Source organism: Pholis gunnellus (assembly GCF_910591455.1).
Source record: "Pholis gunnellus genome assembly, chromosome: 4".
Classification (NCBI taxonomy): Eukaryota; Metazoa; Chordata; class Actinopteri; order Perciformes; family Pholidae; genus Pholis; species Pholis gunnellus.
The window spans coordinates 112,067-138,229 of NC_136530.1; the positions used below are offsets into that span (position 1 = coordinate 112,067).

The 26,163-nt window shown below is 43.5% G+C and overlaps 1 protein-coding gene across 1 annotated transcript; it reads right to left on the reverse strand.

Moving 5' to 3' along the window:
* Positions 1–529: 529 nt before the first annotated feature.
* On the reverse strand, positions 530–26,095 carry wdr18 (WD repeat domain 18). The gene is made up of 10 exons (XM_079158039.1): positions 25,878–26,095; positions 23,119–23,229; positions 22,623–22,756; positions 21,724–21,865; positions 13,882–14,025; positions 12,295–12,359; positions 11,979–12,103; positions 4,577–4,734; positions 4,262–4,330; positions 530–1,143 (listed from the first exon to the last, which is right to left on the reverse strand). Exons 1-10 carry the CDS (start codon positions 26,085–26,087, stop codon positions 1,015–1,017), a joined length of 1,287 nt encoding a protein of 428 aa, XP_079014165.1. The 5' UTR covers positions 26,088–26,095; the 3' UTR covers positions 530–1,014.
* Between the last annotated feature and the right edge of the window lie 68 nt (positions 26,096–26,163).

A 26,163-nucleotide genomic window follows, 5' to 3' on the forward strand; every position in this document is an offset into this window, starting at 1 on the left:
TGCGCTCCAGTTATCAGAGTATCACACTGCTCAGCCTCCGGAAAGGTTTGACCTCGACTGTGTCCCTCAGAGATACCTGGGGGGGTCGAGCAGGAGTACGGGGAAGAGGGGGTTTGTATCCTCCATGAACCTCCATGTAAACGTGAACCTCCACGTGAACATGAACCTCTATGTGAACATGAGTCTGGACTCAGAGCTCAGAGTATCTGATCCTTCAGGTCTAAAGGAGGCTCAACATCTGATCAGGATCCTCTTGGACGCCTCCCTTTAGAGGTTTTGGTCAGAGGCCCAGTGAACCCACAACACTGAGTAATGAAAGAAGGGCGGTCTGGGGATTGAACCACCGAGCTCTTCTTACCGTTACTCCACCACCGCCACAATGAAAGGGTCGATAGTGGTGAAATGGTTTCTGGGTATTCAGCTGTAAGTTGTTGAGGGCAGTAAGTTGTTGGTTTCTGATGTCAGAGGTTCCTCTGAGCAAGGCAGCATCAACACAGACAAGAAGTTCTACAAAAACAAGACTTTTATTTTTTAACAAAAATCATCACAAATTGTGTTTGAATCTGTTTACCTGTGTGTACATGTTCATGTGTGTGTGTCTCTGTGTGTACATGTTCATGTGTGTGTGTCTCTGTGTGTACATGTTCATGTGTGTGTGTCTCTGTGTGTACATGTTCATGTGTGTGTGTCTCTGTGTGTACATGTTCATGTGTGTGTGTCTGTGTGTACATGTTCATGTGTGTGTGTCTGTGAGTACATGTTCATGTGTGTGTGTCTCTGTGTGTACATGTTCATGTGTGTGTGTCTCTGTGTGTACATGTTCATGTGTGTGTGTCTCTGTGTGTACATGTTCATGTGTGTGTGTCTCTGTGTGTACATGTTCATGTGTGTGTGTCTCTGTGTGTACATGTTCATGTGTGTGTGTCTCTGTGTGTACATGTTCATGTGTGTGTCTGTGTGTACATGTTCATGTGTGTGTCTCTGTGTGTGTACAGTGTGTAAATAGACACGTGTTTATGTGGGTTTAGTGAGCAGCTGGCTGGAGAAGTCGTACAGATCTTTGTTGACTTTCTTCAGAGTCTGAACTTCTTCTTCGAGTTCGGCCACTCGAACCTTCGTGTTCTCTCCGTCACCGAACACCGACTGAAACACACAACATCAGAAACATGCAGTCAGCATGAGGACGCTACGATCTATAAAGGGTTAAACACACGTATGTGAGGACAGAGGACGCTAGGATCTATAAAGGGTTAAACACACGTATGTGAGGACAGAGGACGCTAGGATCTATAAAGGGTTAAACACACGTATGTGAGGACAGAGGACGCTACGATCTATAAAGGGTTAAACACACGTATGTGAGGACAGAGGACGCTAGGATCTATAAAGGGTTAAACACACGTATGTGAGGACAGAGGACGCTAGGATCCAGAAGCACATCCTCTGTCCTCTTCTCAAAGGAATCACTTCCAATGAAAACACTTTATAAGAACTACACACTATGACGCATTAGATCAGTATGAGTCACACTTACAGTCAGGTCCATCAATATTTGGACGTTGACACAATTTACATCATTTTGACTCATTTCAGCTTCAATGTGAGGGCATTTACCACCACATCAGGTGACCGGTGGAGGAGTTACAGGACATGTTGAAGATGGCCGCTCCCTTCTGAAGGGACCAACAGTAATTGGTCAATTGGCTTATCAGCTGTTCTATGGCCAGGTGTGTGTTCCTCCCTCATTATTTCATTAACAAGGAGCAGATCAAAGCTCTCGAGTTCATTTCAAGTGTGGATTTGCATTTGTAGCCTGTTGCTGTCAACTCTCAACATGAAGTCCAAAGAGCTGTCAGTGAAGGAGCCGTCATCAGGCTGAAGAATCAAAGAACCCCATCAGAGATAAAACATGAGGTAGAGAACCCTCTCAGGAGGTAGAGAACCCTCTCAGGAGGTAGAGAACCCACTCAGGAGGTAGAACCCTCTCAGGAGGTAGAGAACCCTCTCAGGAGGTAGTGAACCCACTCAGGAGGTAGAACCCTCTCAGGAGGTAGAGAACCCACTCAGGAGGTAGAGAACCCTCTCAGGAGGTAGTGAACCCTCTCAGGAGGTAGAGAACCCTCTCAGGAGGTAGAGAACCCTCTCAGGAGGTAGAACCCTCTCAGGAGGTAGAGAACCCTCTCAGGAGGTAGAGAACCCACTCAGGAGGTAGAACCCTCTCAGGAGGTAGAGAACCCTCTCAGGAGGTAGAGAACCCTCTCAGGAGGTAGAACCCTCTCAGGAGGTAGAGAACCCTCTCAGGAGGTAGAACCCTCTCAGGAGGTAGAGAACCCTCTCAGGAGGTAGAGAACCCTCTCAGGAGGTAGAACCCTCTCAGGAGGTAGAGAACCCTCTCAGGAGGTAGAGAACCCTCTCAGGAGGTAGAACCCTCTCAGGAGGTAGAACCCTCTCAGGAGGTAGAGAACCCTCTCAGGAGGTAGAACCCTCTCAGGAGGTAGAGAACCCTCTCAGGAGGTAGAACCCTCTCAGGAGGTAGAGAACCCTCTCAGGAGGTAGAACCCTCTCAGGAGGTAGAACCCTCTCAGGAGGTAGAACCCTCTCAGGAGGTAGAGAACCCTCTCAGGAGGTAGAGAACCCTCTCAGGAGGTAGAACCCTCTCAGGAGGTAGAGAACCCTCTCAGGAGGTAGAACCCTCTCAGGAGGTAGAGAACCCTCTCAGTAGGTAGAACCCTCTCAGGAGGTAGTGAACCCTCTCAGGAGGTAGAACCCTCTCAGGAGGTAGAACCCTCTCAGGAGGTAGAGAACCCTCTCAGGAGGTAGAGAACCCTCTCAGGAGGTAGAACCCTCTCAGGAGGTAGAGAACCCTCTCAGGAGGTAGAGAACCCTCTCAGGAGGTAGAGAACCCTCTCAGGAGGTAGAACCCTCTCAGGAGGTAGAGAACCCTCTCAGGAGGTAGAGAACCCTCTCAGGAGGTAGAGAACCCTCTCAGGAGGTAGAACCCTCTCAGGAGGTAGAACCCTCTCAGGAGGTAGAGAACCCTCTCAGGAGGTAGAGAACCCTCTCAGGAGGTAGAGAACCCTCTCAGGAGGTAGAGAACTCTCTCAGGAGGTAGAACCCTCTCAGGAGGTAGAGAACCCTCTCAGGAGGTAGAGAACCCTCTCAGGAGGTAGTGAACCCTCTCAGGAGGTAGACCTGGAGAAGTCTTCTCTTGAGTATATCCAGAGTTCACCACAAGATGTGAACCAGAGGTAGCAACACGCTGCCCGCGGGCATGTTCTAAAAATAGCACTAGAATGAAGGCAAATCACTGTCAACACCCGAGAGCGCAAATAAGGTGTGTGTGTGTGTGTGTGTGTGTGTGTGTGTGTGTGTGTGTGTGTGTGTGTGTGTGAAGCGTCCCGTCACCGCTCTGCTGCTCGCTCACGAGTGGGCGGAGCCAGTCACCATCGTATAACTACATTTCATTGGTTACGATCCTCGTCTTTGGATTGGCCGGTTATCAATCTTACAGAAGTGATCATTTGTATAAACGTGGGACAGACTTCATGATTAATGATGTGAAGATGTGTTAGAAGTGATCATCAATGTTCATCATTGTGAGGAATAATGAATTATTATTATGTATTATTATTATTCAAAGGTCTGTGCAACTTTCAAACAAGTAGCTCTCCGTACGACTCAGTAGCCTTGAAGTAGCAAACCCCTAACGCTGAATAATGAAATAATGAAATAAGTGAACTAACATGCAAAGCTCCGCCTACCTCCAGATGTACAGACATGTTCTCCCGAAGGAGAATCCGTTTCTTTAGCTTTGTATTCACGAGGACATTGTTTGCATCTTGTAATAAATATTGATTTGTTTTTGTGTCTATTTGACGTTTCTGTGGAGAAGATAAGTGAGACTTGTGTGTTTTCTTTATAAATGCTTATAAAAGGCAACGGTAGTCTCACTTCAGATGATGATTATTCTAGTGTTGATGATGATGACTGAAGTGAGCAGACATTCTGTGTCTCGTTTTTCAGCTTTGTGACATTTTGTATTTTTGACATTTAGTTTGTTTACAGTCTCTGACCTTTGACCTTTGACCTCTGACTAAACTGTCTGTTGAGTCATGAAGACATGAAGAGTCTTTAAAGGTTTAAAGAGACGTAACAACACACACAGCCTCATGTCCACCGTTCTCTGATGATCATCACATTCACATCAATGTGTTAGTGAGCAGCTAACAGCGCTAGCAGCACCTAAGCCCCGCCCCCTCACCTTGTCAGTCACAGCGTTCATCAAATAGTTCAGTTTATCAGCTTTCTGCAGGTACGTCTGCTCGTCCTCCTGAAAACACAAGAACATTTCAAAATAATTCACCTGTCTCACCTGTGAGTAGCGTCCCAGACAGACACACACATCACCTGTCTCACCTGTGAGCGGACACACACATCACCTGTCTCACCTGTGAGCGGACACACACATCACCTGTCTCACCTGTGAGCGGACACACACATCACCTGTCTCACCTGTGAGCGGACACACACATCACCTGTCTCACCTGTGAGCGGACACACACATCACCTGACTCACCTGTGAGTAGCGTCCCAGGCGGACACACACCTCCCCCGACTCGCCGCCCTCGGAGGCGTGCAGGTGTCGGCTGAAGCGCGGCAGAGGGACGGCCGGCCGGCTGTCGGGCAGAAACATGTTGGCTGGAGCCGCCGTGATGATGGCGTTTGTCACCGGACCTGAACACACAGACAGGAAGTGATGTCAGAGGACTGCAGGTCACGGCAGTGAATCGTTAACATTCAGTCTGCACCTCGTCATTCTCTGCTGATTCATTATTCTATTGGTGTCTTCAGATGATGATCCACTTTGAGATCAAGAGCTTTTACTGATAAAAGCCTCAATAATTCATCAGGATTGCTCTTCTGTTGATTGGCAGGAATATCTCTGAACAGACCAATGAGCTGTCAGCTGACCTGTGACATCAGAATGAGGGCGGAGCCTCAGTGTGACCTGAAATGACCTGAAAGCTGCATCACGTTGTTTCATGAACGTGTGGTTTAAGGTTATGACCTCATCTCAGTGCTGATTAATGTGTGTCTGTGTTAGTGTTGCATTGAATGAGAACGCAACAACATGATGCTAAATGATCTTAATCGACAAACGTGTGTAGTTCATGGTACAGTTCAAACAGGAGTAAATGGGGGAACACAGGGGGGGGGGGGCGATCATAAGCCAGACTATTCATACATTGAGTTGGGTTTGGACGCCTTCCTGCTGCCGGTGTTCTTCAGTGTTTGGTGATGTGGGGCTGGTCACTGAAAGGTGAACAGCTGGTCACTGAAAGGTGAACAGCTGGTGACCTTCAGAGCCTTTGATTGACCTCCAGACTGCAGAGAGACGGAGGAGCCCAGAACTCTGATGGAGATGAACACACCCATATATAGATGCTTCTGTGAAGAGAACATTCTTCATTTGTATTTCTTTAGATTATTGGAATAGTTTACTCCAGAGGTCCTTTAATGCTCCACAGACGGCTTCATGTTAGACACTATGTTCACGGATCGGCCTCAACGTGCAGCGGATAAACACGATGAAATAAAATGATACGATCGGCATGAAAACAAATAAAAAATCCATAAATTAATACAACTCCCAACACTGAATCAGTGGAGCTGAGCTGGTTTCTCTGCAGCGAGACGTCCCGTCTGGTTAAAGGAGACGATGACACCTGAAGTCCTCATGTCCAGACTACTGCGTTATGTTTGATCGCTGTCACTCAGAACATCTTCACAGAGAGGAGGTGTGACATGGAAGCAGGTTTCAGTGTTTAGTGGAGATCTCAGATAATCTAAACACCAGCAGAGCTGTTGTCTCAAACAGACTTTAAGGCCTCCGTCATCTACAACCTCCAGCAGCTGATCTTCATCTGTCGCCTCATAGTCTGCAGAGCGGGTTTGGCCGTCAGAATTACTCCTGATATTTAATTAGACTCCTGATATTTAATTAGACTCCTGATATTTAATTAGACTCCTGATATTTAATTAGACTCCTGATATTGTCTGTTAAATGAAGCTTTCTTCTTGGAAGTTGTCGGCTCTTCTGCCTCCTTCGTGGCCTTTTCCTCTTTGTAAAGAAGCTCCAGACGTGTTTGACTCGTTGTCGCTCGTTTGCTTCATTTCTGAGGTCACGGATCACGAGACCGAGACAAACGTCTCGACATGTCAAGAGGCTCAGGAGGATGAAATTGCGAGAGAATCCGGTCATTTTTCAAAATAAAACGTTAAAAAAAAAATCAATAAAACGGAAATAATATAATATTTATTCTTTCTGTGCGGCCCGGTACCGGTCCACGGGCCGGTGGTTGGGGACCGCTGTCTGTGAAGAGTCTGTGAGGTGGATCAAGTCAGACCAGCATCAGAAGCATCAGAGTCACAAGATGTTCTTCATCAAGTTCCTTTAAAAGATTCAGTTAAATATTGAAGCTGCTCAACTTCTGAAGTCAAATATTTAAGCAGCTCCAGCTTGAGAGTCTCAGTCTGAAGGAAAAACTCAACACATTGTCATCTGTGACATCACTGTGACATCACTGTGACATCACTGTGATGTCACAGACCTCAGCTGTGGTCCTGGATCCACAAAAAACAAATCCACCTAAAGGGTGAAAAGTTCAACACCAAATATTCAAACTTGTAAAAGTTAAGAGGTGGTCAGGGTTAGTTTTGAGATATATATATATATATATATATATATATATCTCTCCCACACATATACACATATATGTGTAAATGTACTGTATATATGTGCTGTTTATTTAAATGTCTTCAGTGCTCCCGGACATGAAAACACATGAAGTGTTGTGATGTTCTGCCTTCACTTCGTCTCCGTGAAAACATTTCATTCTGTAGATGTGCAGCTGATCAGAAGCCACAGAGACAGAGCGGCTCTCTGCTCTGTAATCAGTCGATCAGCCGACGCTCTGCCAGACTCATTTCACGCCAACAAAGACTCCAAATCACAGCCAGGAAACAACGTGTGGGAGTGGATTTACTACGACCTCCACAACACAAGCAGAGCTCAGCACCTTTCTAGTGGCAGAGCTTTTCCTGCAGCTGAGCCTCGGCCTGCTGTCACTCTAACTTCCTGTCTGGGGACTTTTCAAATTAATTTCCCTCAGATTACCTCGAGAATCAATTTAAGAGGACGAGCCACCGGAGGACAGGAAGCTGTTTGCAGCAGTGGTGGCCGTCAGGGCCTCAAAGCCTTCTCTGTTGTTCTAAACACAATCACAGTTAGAGCTATTTCATAATTTAATAATTGTTCTTAAATACACTACATGTATCATAATTTATATAAATATTGTCCCCATTATCTTATGTTCTCATTGCTCAGCTACTGTGCTCCTCAGCTGCTCTGCTTCAGTGCAGCTTGTTTTAAGTAGAGCTTTGATCCAATCAGAGTTCACCTCTGTGTCTCTAGGTAGAAGAGAGGCCCCAGGCCTGCAGACTCACCAGTGAATCCATGTGCAGGTTAAGTGAATGGGGACGATGTTGTTGATCGTCATAGTGTTCAACCAATCAGATCTTTAGTTTGACGTAGTGGGCGTATTCTTTGACGTGTCAGAGCTGCTAGCTGGCCTACAGCTACGTGATTGGTCAGTGGGCTAGCGTGACATGTTGGGCGGTGACGATCCCAACATCTGCTGCTCTGTGGAGTGACATGTTCAGCCTCAAACGCATTAAAACGTATTCAAGAAATACAACTGAGGAGGCTCGACTGTCTTCACTGGCGTCCATGAATCCAGAAGAACTTCTGACTGGAACTAAAACACACGGATGTTCTGAACAACGTGAGATTAAACTCTTTATTAACAAAGAAAGGAGGATGGACTTTTACATCTGCAGTAGCTTTAAGATGCTTGTTTATATATTATTATTTGTATGAAGATGGATTTCTGGTTTAATATGTGATAGGAACCATTGTTACGTCCTGTGTTGCTCTGGGGACATATTTAGTCGGTGCCAGTGCTGCAGTGAGCCGCTCAAAGCTCTCACAGAAGCCTCACGCTGCAGCTAGAGCAGAGAGGAACTCTATCTACAGGTGTTCAGCTTCATTGTGACATGAAACAAATAATAACGTAGCTGAGTTTCAGCTGCAGGACAGCAGTGAAGGCCCAGCTATAGAATACACGGCCCGCCACTGGTTTGCAGTAATGAGTGAAGGAGCGAAGTCACGCTTACTGAAGGCTCCACTGAGAACTACAACATGCTGCTCCTTTAACCCTGAAGGCTCCACTGAGAACTACAACATGCTGCTCCTTTAACCCTGAAGGCTCCACTGAGAACTACAACATGCTGCTCCTTTAACCCTGAAGGCTCCACTGAGAACTACAACATGCTGCTCCTTTAATCCTGAAGGCTCCACTGAGAACTACAACATGCTGCTCCTTTAATCCTGAAGGCTCCACTGAGAACTACAACATGCTGCTCCTTTAATCCTGAAGGCTCCACTGAGAACTACAACATGCTGCTCCTTTAACCCTGAAGGCTCCACTGAGAACTACAACATGCTGCTCCTTTAATCCTGAAGGCTCCACTGAGAACTACAACATGCTGCTCCTTTAACCCTGAAGGCTCCACTGAGAACTACAACATGCTGCTCCTTTAACCCTGAAGGCTCCACTGAGAACTACAACATGCTGCTCCTTTAATCCTGAAGGCTCCAGCAGGTCACTGCTGTCCACAGAGACGGTCCAACACAGTTTAAATTCATTAACAGAGCCGGACGCCGACCCTTCACCTGCAGCTCATTAACAGTCTCTGACAGAGACGAGGACACAAACAGAGCTGAAGGCTGAGGACACGCCCCTCCATTAACATCGGCGTGGGTCAATGAGACGACGCTCTGGTCACCATGACGACATGCTATGAATAATTCAGTGGAGCTGCTAAATGAGGACAGAGTTATGTTTCACGTCTTATTCTTTATGGAAGGACCAACATGTCAAATAAAACTCTTCCTCTGGAGAAAAGCACTGAAAAGTGAAAGTATATTTCTTGCTTGTTGTGGGAATAGAACTCACTATCTCTCACTATCTCTCACTATCTCTCACTATCTCTCATTATCTCTCACTATCTCTCACTATCTCATTATCTCTCACTATCTCTCACTATCTCTCACTATCTCTCACTATCTCATTATCTCTCACTATCTCATTATCTCTCATTATCTCTCACTATCTCTCATTATCTCTCATTATCTCTCACTATCTCTCACTATCTCTCATTATCTCTCATTATCTCTCACTATCTCTCATTATCTCTCACTATCTCTCATTATCTCTCACTATCTCTCACTATCTCTCATTATCTCTCATTATCTCTCACTATCTCTCACTATCTCATTATCTCTCACTATCTCTCACTATCTCATTATCTCTCACTATCTCTCACTATCTCTCATTATCTCTCACTATCTCTCACTATCTCTCACTATCTCTCACTATCTCTCATTATCTCTCACTATCTCTCACTATCTCTCACTATCTCTCACTATCTCATTATCTCTCACTATCTCTCACTATCTCTCACTATCTCTCACTATCTCATTATCTCTCACTATCTCTCACTATCTCTCATTATCTCTCACTATCTCTCACTATCTCTCATTATCTCTCACTATCTCTCACTATCTCTCATTATCTCTCACTATCTCTCACTATCTCTCACTATCTCTCACTATCTCTCACTATCTCTCACTATCTCTCACTATCTCTCACTATCTCTCATTATCTCTCACTATCTCTCACTATCTCTCACTATCTCTCACTATCTCTCACTATCTCTCACTATCTCTCATTATCTCTCACTATCTCTCACTATCTCTCACTATCTCTCATTATCTCTCACTATCTCTCACTATCTCTCACTATCTCTCATTATCTCTCACTATCTCTCACTATCTCTCACTATCTCTCATTATCTCTCACTATCTCTCATTATCTCTCATTATCTCTCACTATCTCTCACTATCTCTCATTATCTCTCATTATCTCTCACTATCTCTCATTATCTCTCATTATCTCTCACTATCTCTCACTATCTCTCATTATCTCTCATTATCTCTCACTATCTCTCACTATCTCTCACTATCTCTCACTATCTCTCACTATCTCTCATTATCTCTCACTATCTCTCACTATCTCTCACTATCTCTCATTATCTCTCATTATCTCTCACTCCATTACTGAAACCGACCGCCCGCTTGGCTCCGACTGATAGAATTACACTAATGGTCTAAATGTGGTCCAACGAGGAGCCGTGACTCAGAGAGAAGAGCTGCCAACACGCTGCAGACACTCAGAGGAAACACCTCACCTGCAGCTACGCACCTGAACATACATATATATATATATATATATATACATATATATATATATATATATATATACATACATATATTAGGGCTTGGGTCAAGTTAACGCAGGTTTTTTATTATTATTAAACGACATTTTTAACACAAGAACTGGCCGACAGGGTGAACAGCTGTTTGTGTGGCGTCTCTTCCTGTTTCCTTCGCCTACATTCCCCTGGGTCCTAAGTCCCTCCATGTACAGCTTCTCATCGCCCTCTATGTACCAACCACGGTGAGTCAACGAGTTTTTAAAGTGTTTAGTTTGTAATATGTATAATAATCATATCATTTAGTTATCACTACTGAGAGTTTAACAAACATTAAAACATGACGTAGATAGGTTTCAGGTTTCAAGATGTAGATTTAAATTCATCTCTGACACACATGAAGATAAAGTTGTGAACACCGGCTGAATATCTATGATCAGAATCATTATAACTGTGTTATAACTGCTGCTGTGTGAAGAGAACCCTGCTGTTAACAAGAACCTGATGAGTTTAACGTGTTTAAACCAAATGTTGTTGACCTTTAGTTCATAGAGCAGCACTTTAACATAGAAGAGCTCAACACACTACTTTAGATTCATTATGAACTTTGCGCATAACAAAATTATTAATTACAAAAATTGTAATCGTTGACACACACACACACACACACACACACACACACACACACACACACACACACACACACACACACACACACACACACACACACACACACACACACACACACACACACACACACACTTGATTTGGTTGATTACAGAGTGCCGTCATGATCACGGCGGTTCTTCTACATGTTCCTGTCAGACGCCGCTCCATCACTTATGATGAGTGATGAGCTCCTCCAGAGAGACGATGACGGGTCAGACGCTTCATTAACACAGCAGCACAGACGAGGAATCATTCCAACTACGAGGTTAAAATCAGCTCCTGAGACGTGTTGAACTGATTTACATCAGTTCAACACGTCTTCACTGAACACACAGAGACCAACACATGAAGAACTCACGGACTAGACCTGCAGGACGGACATCTGCCGTCACAACATGTGCTGCAGCGTTCAATGCTGTGATGCCAATGTGACAAATATAAGTGTGCATATTAGCTATATATTTCTTATATATGTATATTTACATGGATCCTGGTTTTATCTGGACCCTGGTCCTGCTGACACCCACTGATACGATCATTATTATTATTATTAGTCACATTACTGTTAATATTACTTATTTATTATTATTCTACTATATCCACTTCTGCTGTTATTATTAGTCGTCATAATGTTCATCATCATTCTACTTCGTCTCATTCTATGAATCATTTCTGTTCTATTCATTGAATGTGTTGTGACTCTGTGATGTCATTCTGTACACATGACATCACACTTCATCCTGAGAGAGGCTCCTCCTCTGCTTCCTGTTCTGATGTGAGGGTCAGAGGTCAGAGGATGTTCTATGTGTAGACTGTCAAGAACTCTGAGGAGAATTTGTGATTTTGGGCTAAACTAAATAAATTGAAGGTTTGTTTTTTCGTCATTGAGATGTCATGAGGGGGGCGGGGCTTACCTTTGTGGGCGAGGCAGCGGATGCTCTGTTTGCTTTGGACGTCCCAGAGTCGAACCGTCTCATCATGTGAACCAGAGAGGAGGAGAGTCCCGTCCATGGACACCGACAGACACGTCACCAAGTTCCTGAGAGACATTCAAACTGACTTCAGATCACAGACTATCTTAATCCACTGAGGTTTTAAATGACTTCAGATCAAATTACAACGGATGAAAAAAGAAATCGTTCTATCTTTTTTGTGTCTGTGACTCTCTGATCGTCGTACCACGCTCACCTTAACATGTTCAGAGGTGACTGATATGAATAAATGTCTCACCGGTGGCCTTTGAAGACCTGGTTCCCGTCGTTGTCTGACTGGAACGATTTGTCCCGACTAAGACTCTGCAGACGAAACAAAAACAGTTCAAACACTTCTATATCGACACAAACAGTTTCCAGTTCAGGTCCTCTTTAACTTACAGCAGGTTTCTTGTTTTTATTATTCATCTAGAAATGTTTTCATTGATTCCTTTAAATGACATCAATTACTGATCATGACGAGTCGGAGAGAAGTCTGAAAACAATCAACAATCAGTCCACAGTTTCCTCGCCAATATAATATATATATATATATATATATATATATATATATATATATATATATATATATAGAGTTGAGTTACATCAGTTTATACATATATATATACACAGTATATGTATAAACTGATGTAACTCAATGCCACATGGTCAGATCTTTTCCAAAGGCTGAAGTTTGTAGGATGTAGTTTGTATTTTGAAGGATGATATAGTTTGTGGGATGTAGTTTGTAGGATGTAGTTTGTGGGATGTAGTTTGTAAGATGTAGTTTGTAAGATGTAGTTTGTGGGATGTAGTTTGTAGGATGTAGTTTGTGGGATGTAGTTTGTAGGATGTAGTTTGTAAGATGTAGTTTGTGGGATGTTGTGGGATGTAGTTTGTATTTTGAAGGATGATATAGTTTGTGGGATGTAGTTTGTGGGATGTAGTTTGTGGGATGTAGTTTGTGGGATGTAGTTTGTGGGATGTAGTTTGTATTTTGAAGGATGATATAGTTTGTGGGATGTAGTTTGTGGGATGTAGTTTGTGGGATGTAGTTTGTGGGATGTAGTTTGTATTTTGAAGGATGATATAGTTTGTGGGATGTAGTTTGTGGGATGTAGTTTGTGGGATGTAGTTTGTGGGATGTAGTTTGTATTTTGAAGGATGATATAGTTTGTGGGATGTAGTTTGTAGGATGTAGTTTGTAAGATGTAGTTTGTAAGATGTAGTTTGTAAGATGTAGTTTGTGGGATGTAGTTTGTGGGATGTAGTTTGTAAGATGTAGTTTGTGGGATGTAGTTTGTGGGATGTAGTTTGTGGGATGTAGTTTGTGGGATGTAGTTTGTGGGATGTAGTTTGTATTTTGAAGGATGATGTAGTTTGTGGGATGTAGTTTGTATTTTGAAGGATGATATAGTTTGTGGGATGTAGTTTGTAGGATGTAGTTTGTAAGATGTAGTTTGTGGGATGTAGTTTGTAAGATGTAGTTTGTAAGATGTAGTTTGTGGGATGTAGTTTGTGGGATGTAGTTTGTAAGATGTAGTTTGTGGGATGTAGTTTGTGGGATGTAGTTTGTGGGATGTAGTTTGTATTTTGAAGGATGATATAGTTTGTGGGATGTAGTTTGTGGGATGTAGTTTGTGGGATGTAGTTTGTAGGATGTAGTTTGTGGGATGTAGTTTGTAAGATGTAGTTTGTAGGATGTAGTTTGTAGGATGTAGTTTGTGGGATGTAGTTTGTGGGATGTAGTTTGTAGGATGTAGTTTGTATTTTGAAGGATGATATAGTTTGTAAGATAACGAAATGAACACTTTTTGTAGGATGTAAAGTAAAGATTGAGACTCACCTGGCTGCACAGAGACACCTGGAAAATGTTTCCATCACTGCCTCCACAGAACAGGAAGTACTCGCAGGGGTCAAAGGTCACAGACATGATCTCCACATCAAACAGCACAGACAGGAGCAGCTCACCCGAGGACAACTCCCACACCTGGTCAGACAGACGGACAGAAAGTTTGTAAACAGCAGTGATCCCGAAGTGGAATGTGATCGTGAACACAACGAGCATTGAGGGGAAAGTCCAGTAAACTGATCGAGTACTACTCAGACTGGAAAAGCCTGAAAAAAGCTGTAGCTTGGATATTGAAGTTGAAAAGATTGCTCTTGGAGATCACTCAAAGAAGAAAGATGACAAATACTTGATTGCTGCCGAGTAATGATAAATCACTAAAGGAACGTGCCATAAAGCTAAAGGTGCCATTCAGTGCAGATCTGACGGTGAAAGATATAAAAACATGCTGAAAAGGCCATATATGCATTTGAGCAACAGCAACACTTTGCACTGGAGATTTCCCTCCTGGAAAAGGGAAAACTGACAAAAAGAGAGCCCTATATTAAAAATGGATCCATCCGAGATGAAGGTGTCCTGAGAGTGGGGGGAAGGATTAACAGATCAGCTATGCCAGTAAGCGCTAAGCATCCCATAATCGTACCCAAAAACCCCACATATCCGAGGTCATTCTAAGATCCATACACACCCAGGTCGGTCATTCTGGAAGAAATCATATGCTCTCAAAACTAGGACAGAAATAATGGATGTCCTCTGCAAATTATTCAGCACGAAAGATCATCAGGAACTGTTTTCTGCAGACGAATGCCGTCTAAAGTCTTCCACAGGACCGTGTGATACCAGATCTGCCACCTTTCACTTCAGTTGGCATGGACTATTTTGGACCTTTTGAGATAAAGCGAGGTCGGTCCAATGTAAAACGGTGGGGTGTGATCTTTACATGCCTGAGGTGGCTAGTAGTTTGGACTCTAACTCCTGCATCAAAGCAATATGCAGATTTCTATGTCGCAGAGGTACCGTAAAAACCATCAGATCAGATCAAGGTACACATTTTGTTGGTGCACAAAAGGAGCTGGAACGATCATTAAAAGGACTAAATCATGAAGAAATCCAAAGAAATCTACTCCAAGAAGGAATAGAGTGGATATTTAACCCAGCAGCAGGCACTCACCACGGAGAGACTAATTCAGTCACTAAAGAAAACTCTGTGCTCGGTGGTGAAAGAACACGTTCTGGGTGATGAGGCCTTGCAGACAGCCTCATGTGAGGTGGAAGCTATAATGAATGATAGACCAATCACAACGATCACAAATGACTTGAATGATGTGGAACCTTTAACGCCTAATTATTTGCTTCTACTCAAAACAAACCCTGTCATGCCTTCAGGAATATTCAAGAAAGAGGTACTCTAGAAGGAGACAGGTACAACATCTGGCCGACCTTTTCTGGAGAAGATGGGTCAGGAAATACCTTCCAATCATGAAACAGTGAAATAAGTGGAATGAAATCAAAAGGAACTTTCTACCTGGAGACCTCGTTGTTATTGTGGATGATTCGGCTCCTAGAGACTCCTCGGTGCTAGGACGGATTCTAAAGACCGTGCAAGGAAGTAAAGGACTAGTCTGCAGCGTCCAGTTAAACCAGAACAAGTGTTCTACAGAGACCCATCCTAGTTAAACCAGAACAAGTGTTCTACAGAGACCCATCCTAGTTAAACCAGAACAAGTGTTCTACAGAGACCCATCCTAGTTAAACCAGAACAAGTGTTCTACAGAGACCCATCCTAGTTAAACCAGAACAAGTGTTCTACAGAGACCCATCCTAGTTAAACCAGAACAAGTGTTCTACAGAGATCCATCCTAGTTAAACCAGAACAAGTGTTCTACAGAGACCCATCCTAGTTAAACCAGAACAAGTGTTCTACAGAGACCCATCCTAGTTAAACCAGAACAAGTGTTCTACAGAGACCCATCCTAGTTAAACCAGAACAAGTGTTCTACAGAGATCCATCCTAGTTAAACCAGAACAAGTGTTCTACAGAGACCCATCCTAGTTAAACCAGAACAAGTGTTCTACAGAGACCCATCCTAGTTAAACCAGAACAAGTGTTCTACAGAGACCCATCCTAGTTAAACCAGAACAAGTGTTCTACAGAGACCCATCCTAGTTAAACCAGAACAAGTGTTCTACAGAGACCCATCCTAGTTAAACCAGAACAAGTGTTCTACAGAGACCCATCCTAGTTAAACCAGAACAAGTGTTCTACAGAGACCCATCCTAGTTAAACCAGAACAAGTGTTCTACAGAGACCCATCCTAGTTAAACCAGAACAAGTGTTCTACAGAGACCCATCCTAGTTAAACCAGAACAAGTGTTCTACAGAGACCCATCCTAGTTAAACCAGAACAAGTGTTCTACAGAGACCCATCCTAGTTAAACCAGAACAAGTGTTCTACAGAGACCCATCCTAGTTAAACCAGAACAAGTGTTCTACAGAGACCCATCCTAGTTAAACCAGAACAAGTGTTCTACAGAGACCCATCCTAGTTAAACCAGAACAAGTGTTCTACAGAGACCCATCCTAGTTAAACCAGAACAAGTGTTCTACAGAGACCCATCCTAGTTAAACCAGAACAAGTGTTCTACAGAGACCCATCCTAGTTAAACCAGAACAAGTGTTCTACAGAGACCCATCCTAGTTAAACCAGAACAAGTGTTCTACAGAGACCCATCCTAGTTAAACCAGAACAAGTGTTCTACAGAGACCCATCCTAGTTAAACCAGAACAAGTGTTCTACAGAGACCCATCCTAGTTAAACCAGAACAAGTGTTCTACAGAGACCCATCCTAGTTAAACCAGAACAAGTGTTCTACAGAGACCCATCCTAGTTAAACCAGAACAAGTGTTCTACAGAGACCCATCCTAGTTAAACCAGAACAAGTGTTCTACAGAGACCCATCCTAGTTAAACCAGAACAAGTGTTCTACAGAGACCCATCCTAGTTAAACCAGAACAAGTGTTCTACAGAGACCCATCAACAAACGGCTCCTTGAAGCTGGAGAGCAGCTGGTGCTGGACAGTAGTTTGGAGAAGTTATATGAACTTAAAGATGAACTTTATCTGTCTATGGACTCTGACGACAATGAAAAAATGTAATATATTTGTGTTTTGAATATTCACTCTATTTATTATTATTATTATCTATTCGAAGCAATTAGGGGCTGGAATGTTAGACACATTTTAGTTTTAATTGCAAATCATAATTTCAAATTTTGCTTATATATTTGTATGACCTAAACACATTCCTTTAATTTATGAATGAAGGTTAAATTCTCATTCTGAATAATTATTTTTCTTTGGGAACGTTTGTTAATAATCAGATGAGGATCAGCTGGTATCAGAGGAACAGGACTGAGGCTCGGGTCTTTGACCTCACGTTAAACTGATTATGTTTTGCTGTTAAGTTTGTCGAAAGTGAAAATAAATCGATCAAATAACGGCAAAGGAATCAGCGTCTGCAAGAGTTATCATTTGAACCGTTTAATGTGTCAGAAACGTGGCCCAGTATAGCGGAAGAAGAACAAAGAACGGACCACCACAGCAGTAGAGTGCGGATCGCCGCCAGATGTTTATGCAACAACCACTGCTGTATTCTGTGATTGAATAAACTCAACCCACTATTGGCTGACCCGCCCTAGTCTAGACCACAAGTGTATAAGATGTGTTTTCTACATGTCTTATATACGTGGGGTCGGGGGGACTGCTGACCCGGACGGGGGACATCGTCGGCGGTGGAAAGAGCACTTGAGGAACTCCTAAACTCGACCAACATGTCTTCTGGAGAGGAAGCAGCGCCTGAAGACTTGGCCGCTAAGGTGGCAAGGCGCCGGGTGGATGAGATCCGCCCTGAGATGCTGAAGGCGCTGGACACTGTTGGGCTTTTCAATGTCGCATGGGGGTCGGGATCAGTGCCGATGGACTGGCAGACCGGGGTGGTTCCCATCTTCAAAAAGGGGGACCGGAGAGTGTGTATCACACTACTCAGCCTCCCGGGGAAGGCTTATGCCAGGGTGCTGGAGAGGAGGCTCCGACCGTTTGTGGAACCTCGGATTCAAGAGGAGCAGTGAGGATTCCGTCCCGGCCGTGGAACAGTGGACCAGCTCTTCACCCTCGCAAGACTACTGGAGGGGTTCTGGGAGTTTGCCCAACCAGTCTACATGTGTTTTGTGGACTTGGAGAAGGTTTTCGACCGGGTCCCTCGGGGGTTCTTGTGGGGGTGCTGCGGGAGTATGTTGTGCCGGACCCGTTACAACGGGCGATCCGGTCTCTGTACGACTGCAGTAGGAGCTGTGTCTACATCCTCAGCAGTAAGTCAGACACGTTCCCGGTGGGTGTTGCCTCCGCCAGGGCTGCCCTTTGTCACCGGTCCTGTTCGTGACTTTCATGGACAGGATTTCTAGGCTCAGCCGGGGGATGGAGAACGTCAGGTTCGGGGGTCTCGGGATCGCCTCTCTGCTGTTTGCAGATGATGTGGTCCTGTTGGCCTCCTCGGATCGTGACCTCCAGTGTTCACTGGGGCGGTTTGCAGCCGAGTGTGAAGCGGCGGGGATGAGAGTCAGCACCTCCAAATCTGAGGCCATGGTGCTCTGCTGGAAACCGGTGGATCGCTCCCTCCAGGTGGGGACGGAGTGCCGACCTCAAGAGGAGGAGTTCAAGTATCTCGGGGTCTTGTTCACGAGTGAGGGTACGATGGAGCGGGAGGTCGACAGGCTGCAGCAGTAAAGCAGGCGCTGCACCGGACCGTCTTGGTGAAGAGAGAGCTGAGCCGGTCGGTCTACGTTCCGACCCTCACCTGTGGTCAGGAACTCTGGGTCGTGACCGAAAGGACAAGGTCGCGGCTACAAGCGGCCCAAATGAGTTTCCTCCGTAGGGTGGCCTGGGAACGCCTCGGGATCCCCCAGTATGAGCTGGAATGTGTTGCGGGCGAGAGGGAAGTCTGGGTCAGCCTGCTGGGCTGCTGCCACCGCGACCCGGTGGAAAATGGATGGAAGTATATTTAGATGAAAGCTTGATGCCCAATAAAAAGGCACACAGACGAGTCTGGGGCCGTTAAGAGTAGAGTGTGAAGAGTCAGCAGGCAGTGAGTGGCAAAATAAAACAGGCAATAAAAGGTGTTTTAAGAAAGTGTGAGTCACCTCAACCATGACAGGTCCTTGAGCATGCAGCCATAACTGGCCACCCTAAATATTATGCAGTTGGCTGCACCAGACTAGCCGAAGAAAACAGAGGAGCACAGTCACTCACAGCGCAGTACTGTGCTGTGATTGGCTGGTACTAGTTGCCTCGACGCATCTGTGATTGGTTAAGAGTGACAACTATGTTCGGCATGATGCTATCATGCTGTAACCAGTGCAGCATGATAGCATCATTAGCTAGCTAGTTACCTAGCCAGATGCTAAATGAGTAAAATGTAACAATGTAATGCTTTATCCACTCTCTCTTGTCACAGCGTAGGAAAGCCCGTTGCTATCACCAGGTGACCGTTCTTTACTGATTCACCAGACTTTGTGATGTTTTGATGGCTTCACTTCAAGTCAACACAAAGTACATCAAACTGGCAGCTTACCGGTCGATAGCAACGAGCTCTTAGAGTGTGTGGATGAAGCATTATGCGGCTAACGTTAGGTAGCTAACATATTTCAGATGTCTACAGCTGTCAATGTTTTTATGGTTTAATATGTAAATTATTGCAGTTAGTTCTGACAATCAATGTTTATGTGATGTGTTGAACATGTTGCATTGTTTAGTTTGAAACAATTGAACCCTTCACTGCAGGAACCTGAACCTTTAGAACCACATCCTTTTTTATTCCTTTAAGTTTCAGATGTGCAACATTAAACAGTTGACGGTCTTGTTAGTTTCTCAGCATTGTAGCCTTTCGTTCTTCATGTAAATAAAGAGAGAAATGTGTATTAATGACAGGAAGTGATGTGTCCCTGTCCCCCCTCAGCTTAATAGTGCTGCTGGCTCTGCAGAACACAGACTCCACTTAAAAACCTCATGATTTAAAGTGTGAGCAGGATCCCTTATGTCATTACTAAGACTCCACCTCCTGTGATTTATGTCAGAGGGGATTTTATCCAAATTAAAAAATGAGAGGAGGCGCTCAGTGTTTCAATGGATTCATCATTCTGATCGGAGGGGATCAATGACGTCTGATGGGTTAAAAACAGGTTTCACTACTGCTTCAATACTGAATACAAGAACAGTATGTACAGTAGCAAAAAGAGGTTAGCATGTTTAACAAAGCAGCATACACACACTAACTATGGTGCAACTCTTCTTTATCACTTTAACTTGTTCACCCATCATCCCTCAGAAAGAAAGCCAAATATAACAGCTTCCCCTCAATGGATCCGGGACGGCTCCTCCTCCATGAGGCTGATATGCAGATTCCTCATTTGAGTCCATTGTAGGTAAACCTATTTCTGTTAAGATTTGACTTCTCACTTATAATAAAATCTAAATTCCAAAGGCAATATATAATGTAATATAGAAGCAAATGGTATCTGGACTTGTACTAAAACAACATTAATGATACAATTCATATATTCACGGTCTCAGTGTTTTTACATGTTGACTGAAGGTTTTACTTTACTAACAGTACTTCCATATCGACATGTTACAAATAACATGAAGCTCCCAAAAACATGTAAATAGGAATAAACACATTTGATCAATATTCATATGTGATGGAAGAGCTCCATGCTAAATGAATACTGATAAATGAACCGAGATGAACAAAGAGTCGGTGTGTCGTCTACACTCACACCCCACAGCGACGAGCAGACGTCTGCACGGTCCAACTGGTGGACAGTCGTCTCTTCTGTCTCGTGTCCGATTGGACGGTCGCTCCTTTTATTCAACTCTGAGTCAGTTCGAGCAATAGAATCAGTTTGGATTCAGGTCTCTGCTACTGATCCAGTTGGACCCTGATTCAGATTTAGACAGTTCACACTGGAACACATGAACTTTATCAGTGCAGCAGCTTTCAACAAAGAAATAAAGATTAAAATATCTCGGAGGGTAAACTAAGTTCTTCAGACCTAAAGCTAGTTCAGTTGATGAATGAGCTCGTTATGAAGCTGCTGGGTGGAAACCGAGACAGACCGACTGTCTTCACGACCATCGGACGGGTTCAGAGGTTCAGAGGTCTCCTCTCAGAGACAACGTCACACTGATGATGAAGAGCTTTCAATGAAGGAAAGAGACACAAACAGGTAAAAGAGGTTCGTTTGACCTGTCGAGTCTGAGGGAGGTTTCAGAAAGAAGAGTCAAAGTGATGAAGAAGAGTCAAAGTGATGAAGAAGAGTCAAAGTGATGAAGAAGAGTCGGTGATGAAGAAGAGTCAAAGTGATGAAGAAGAGTCAAAGTGATGAAGAAGAGTCAAAGTGATGAAGAAGAGTCGGTGATGAAGAAGAGTCAAAGTGATGAAGAAGAGTCAAAGTGATGAAGAAGAGTCAAAGTGATGAAGAAGAGTCGGTGATGAAGAAGAGTCAAAGTGATGAAGAAGAGTCGGTGATGAAGAAGAGTCAAAGTGATGAAGAAGAGTCAAAGTGATGAAGAAGAGTCAAAGTGATGAAGAAGAGTCAAAGTGATGAAGAAGAGTCGGTGATGAAGAAGAGTCAAAGTGATGAAGAAGAGTCAAAGTGATGAAGAGTCAAAGTGATGAAGAGTCGGTGATGAAGAAGAGTCAAAGTGATGAAGAAGAGTCAGAGTGATGAAGAAGAAGCAGTAGAAACTCTGCTGTTGTACCTGTTCAGGTGAGATGAACTCACCTTGACAGTTTGGTCTAAGGAGGCGGTGGCGACTCGGGCCTGAGCTCCCATCAGGCCACAGTGCAGGTCTGTGATTGGTAGAGAGTGACGAGACAGGACGTGACGCGGCTCAGGGGTGTGGCTTAAATCCAGCTGGATCACACTGAACACACACACACACACACACACACACACACACACACACACACACACACACACACACACACACACACACACACACACACACACACACACACACACACACACACACACAGAGAGTCATCACACTGGTGTCTACATTCACAACATTTATCAGAAATCATTGTTGGTTCATGGAGCTTCAGGATGAAACGGACTGAATGGGAGCTGCTGCAGTGAGAACAGGATGTGTTGATTATTGGATGCAGCGGATCAGTCTGTTGTTAGGATGAGGACATCAGACTGATCACCTGCTGCTTGCTTTTTATTTCAAGAATAAAACTGACACATGAACACAAACTAGATTAAAGCTGACCAATCAGGAAGGAGAGTGACATTTCTATTAACTAATCAAATGAATGAGTCCTAACTCTGTATCTGGTGCTAAGCTGACTGATGGACTCTTCAGTGGAGATAAAACTCTGCTGACGTCTCATCACGGGAACAATCTACAGTCAGTGTTAAAGCTCCACCTGGTGCCACAACGACACAACCTTTCATTTAAAATACAAGACGGACTGATCACAGCTAGAAGACCTTCTTCATCCTCAATGATGGACGAAATAATTAAACATCTGTAACAACACGTTATATTAAAGTCTACACATCTGTAACAACACGTTATATTAAAGTCTACACATCTGTAACAACACGTTATATTAAAGTCTCCACATCTGTAACAACAGTTAGTCTGGTACTGCTCCACTGTGCTCAGCTGTTACCTGGACAGACTCCACACCAGAGCAAGGTTGTCTTTTCCTCCAGAAACAAAATGGCTGCTATCATCTGTGAACTTCAGACAGGTGACATCCTGATAGTGACGACTGAGGACAGACAGCAGCTTCCCTGTGGACACCTAAACCATCAAAGAGAAGATGTAATACACCTGAACCAATCACAGAGCAGGAGATACATGATGTTTGTTAATGCTTCATTTGTCTCTTGTTATTAGCCAGATATATGTCATAACATCCCGATCAGAGTATTATCAGAGTGTGGAGCCAACAGTCCTCTGTAGCTCCGTATGGCGCTAAAATATAGGCCCCGCCCACTTCCAGCGGTCCAATCAAATGTGAGGGATTGGATTTAGATCCCTCTTTTAACTGTACACTTAAATATTCAGTTTCACTGTGAAAAACATCACAGTGCAGAAGCTAAAGACGCTCTAACTTAACTAAAAACAAGAAGAAGAAGAAGAAGAAGAAGAAGCAGACTCACCTCCCACAGGTAAACAGCCTCTGCGACTCCGGCAGCGAGGAAGAGTCCGTTAGGTGAAGCGGTCAGAGAGGTGACGAGACCTGGACACACCATCTTCTGCTGCAGCTGATCCTGAGGAACAGGAAGTAACAGGTACAACGACAGAGTACTGTGATCAACTGTAGTATACTGTGGTATACTGTGGTATACTGTGGTATACTGTGGTATACTGTGATCCACTGTGGTATACTGTGGTATACTGTGGTATACTGTGACCCACTGTAGTATACTGTGACCCACTGTAGTATACTGTAGTATACTGTGATCCACTGTAGTATACTGTGGTATACTGTGACCCACTGTAGTATACTGTGGTATACTGTAGTATACTGTGATCCACTGTGGTATACTGTAGTATACTGTGACCCACTGTAGTATACTGTAGTATAATGTGACCCACTGTGGTATACTGTAGTATACTGTGACCCACTGTAGTATACTGTAGTATAATGTGACCCACTGTGGTATACTGTGGTATACTGTGACCCACTGTAGTATACTGTAGTATAATGTGACCCACTGTGGTATACTGTAGTATACTGTGACCCACTGTAGTATACTGTGGTATACTGTGACCCACTGTAGTATACTGTGGTATACTGTAGTATACTGTGATCCACTGTGGTATACTGTAGTATACTGTGACCCACTGTAGTATACTGTAGTATAATGTGACCCACTGTGGTATACTGTAGTATACTGTGACCCACTGTAGTATACTGTAGTATAATGTGACCCACTGTGGTATACTGTAGTATACTGTGACCCACTGTAGTATACTGTAGTATAATGTGACCCACTGTGGTATACTGTAGTATACTGTGACCCACTGTAGTATACTGTGGTATACTGTAGTATACTGTAGTATACTGTGATCCACTGCAGTATACTGTAGTATAATGTGACCCACTGTGGTATACTGTGACCCACTGTGGTATACTGTGATCCACTGTAGTATAATGTGACCCACTGTGGTATACTGTGGTATACTGTGACCCACTGTAGTATACTGTAGTATACTGTAGCAGTGGCGGGTCGTCAGGGCCTGTAAAGCCTTCTCTGCTGGCCTAAACAGAATCACTAAGTTATAGCTATTTTATAATTTCATACTTTTTCACAAATACACTACATGTACAACTCAACACGTTCGCAGGAGGACCTCTGACTGGAACTGAACCGATGTTCTGTACGACCGCGGTATTACACTCTTTGTTAACAAAGAAAGGAGGATGGACTTCGTCTTTAAGTGAACAGCAGCTGTGGGAAGTTAAGTGCTTTTGTGTTTTTACATATACTGTAGTATACTGTGATCCACTGTAGTACACTGTGATATACTATAGTATACAATGATCTACTGTGGTATACTGTGATATACTGTAGTATACTGTGATGCACTGTAGTATACGATGATATACTGTAGTATACTGTGATATACTGTGGTAAAATGTAATCCACAGTAGTATACTGTGATCCACTGTAGTATACAGTGATATACTGTAGTATACTGTGATATACTGTAGTACACGGTGATATACTTTAGTATACAATTATATACTGTGGTATACTGTAATATACTGTAGTATACTGTGATATACTGTAGTATACTGTGATATACTGTAGTATAGGATGATATACTGTAGTATACTGTGATATACTGTAGTATACGATGATATACTGTAGTATACAATGATCCACTGTAGTATACGATGATATACTGTGGTATACGGTGATATACTGTAGTATACTGTGATATACTGTAGTATACAATTATATACTGTAGTATACTGTGATCCACTGTAGTACACTGTGATATACTGTAGTATACAATGATCTACTGTGGTATACTGTAGTATACTGTGATCCACTGTAGTATACGATGATATACTGTAGTATACAATGATATACTGTAGTATACTGTGATATACTGTGGTAAAATGTAATCCATAGTAGTATACTGTGATCCACTGTAGTATACTGTGATATACTGTAGTATACAATGATCCACTGTAGTATACGATGATATACTATAGTATACAATGATATATTGTAGTATACAGTGATATACTGTAGTATACTGTGATCCACTGTAGTATACGATGATATACTGTAGTATACAATGATCCACTGTAGTATACGATGATATACTATAGTATACAATGATATACTGTAGTAGACGGTGATATACTTTAGTATACAATTATATACGGTGGTATACTGTGATATACTGTAGTATACTGTGATATACTGTAGTATACAGTGATATACTGTAGTATACGATGATATACTGTAGTATACTGTAGTATACTGTGATATACTGTAGTATACGATGATATACTGTAGTATACTGTAGTATACTGTGATATACTGTAGTATACGATGATATACTATGGTATACGATGAGGGCATTTGTGAATCCTTCTTTGTGTTTTCATTAATATTGAATCTATAGTAGTAGTTCTAAAATATCAGAGAGAAGTAGAATGAAGGGAGCTACATTATAACATAATATGTAAATGAAGGGGTCACATAATATCATCATATCAGCTGAACAGGTCCGTTTAATGAAACAAACTTAAATCACGTTGGGTGAATGTTGTAGAGCCTCGTTAGCGGGACGTCTCTGAACGGAGTCTGCTGGTTTGTGTTCAGGTGAGTTTGAGGACTTTTCCCGCCGTCTGCATTGTGTAAGGTGAGTTCTCCTGTGTGCACGTGCACGTTACCTTCCTGTGGATCTCCCACATGTTGATGAAGTTCTTGCCCAGCTGAGCAGACAGCAGGTACTGCCCGTTAAGGACCGTCATGGTCCGGGCGGAGCTGCTCCCTCCCCGGTACGATAGCAGGCTGGAGCCGCTGTGCAAGTCGAACACGCTGCTGTTCCACAGCTGAGAGCCGGAGTCACTGGTCACGATCACCTCCAGAGGAGCCGACATCTTGGCTCCACAACAACAATCTGCACACGCGGGGACCGGCGGTCTGCTGGCAGCCCTGCTACGTCATATCCGCGAC

Bases quoted from the DNA above. Each gene is read 5' to 3' on its own strand.
- wdr18 (XM_079158039.1), bottom strand. From the start codon at position 26,087: ATGTCGGCTCCTCTGGAGGTGATCGTGACCAGTGACTCCGGCTCTCAG. The intron at 14,026-21,723 runs GTGAGTTCATCT...CTGTCTGACCAG, and splicing joins CCTTAGACCAAACTGTCAAG to GTGTGGGAGTTGTCCTCGGG. The intron at 12,104-12,294 runs GTGAGACATTTA...AATGTCTCTCAG, and splicing joins CAGGTCTTCAAAGGCCACCG to GAACTTGGTGACGTGTCTGT.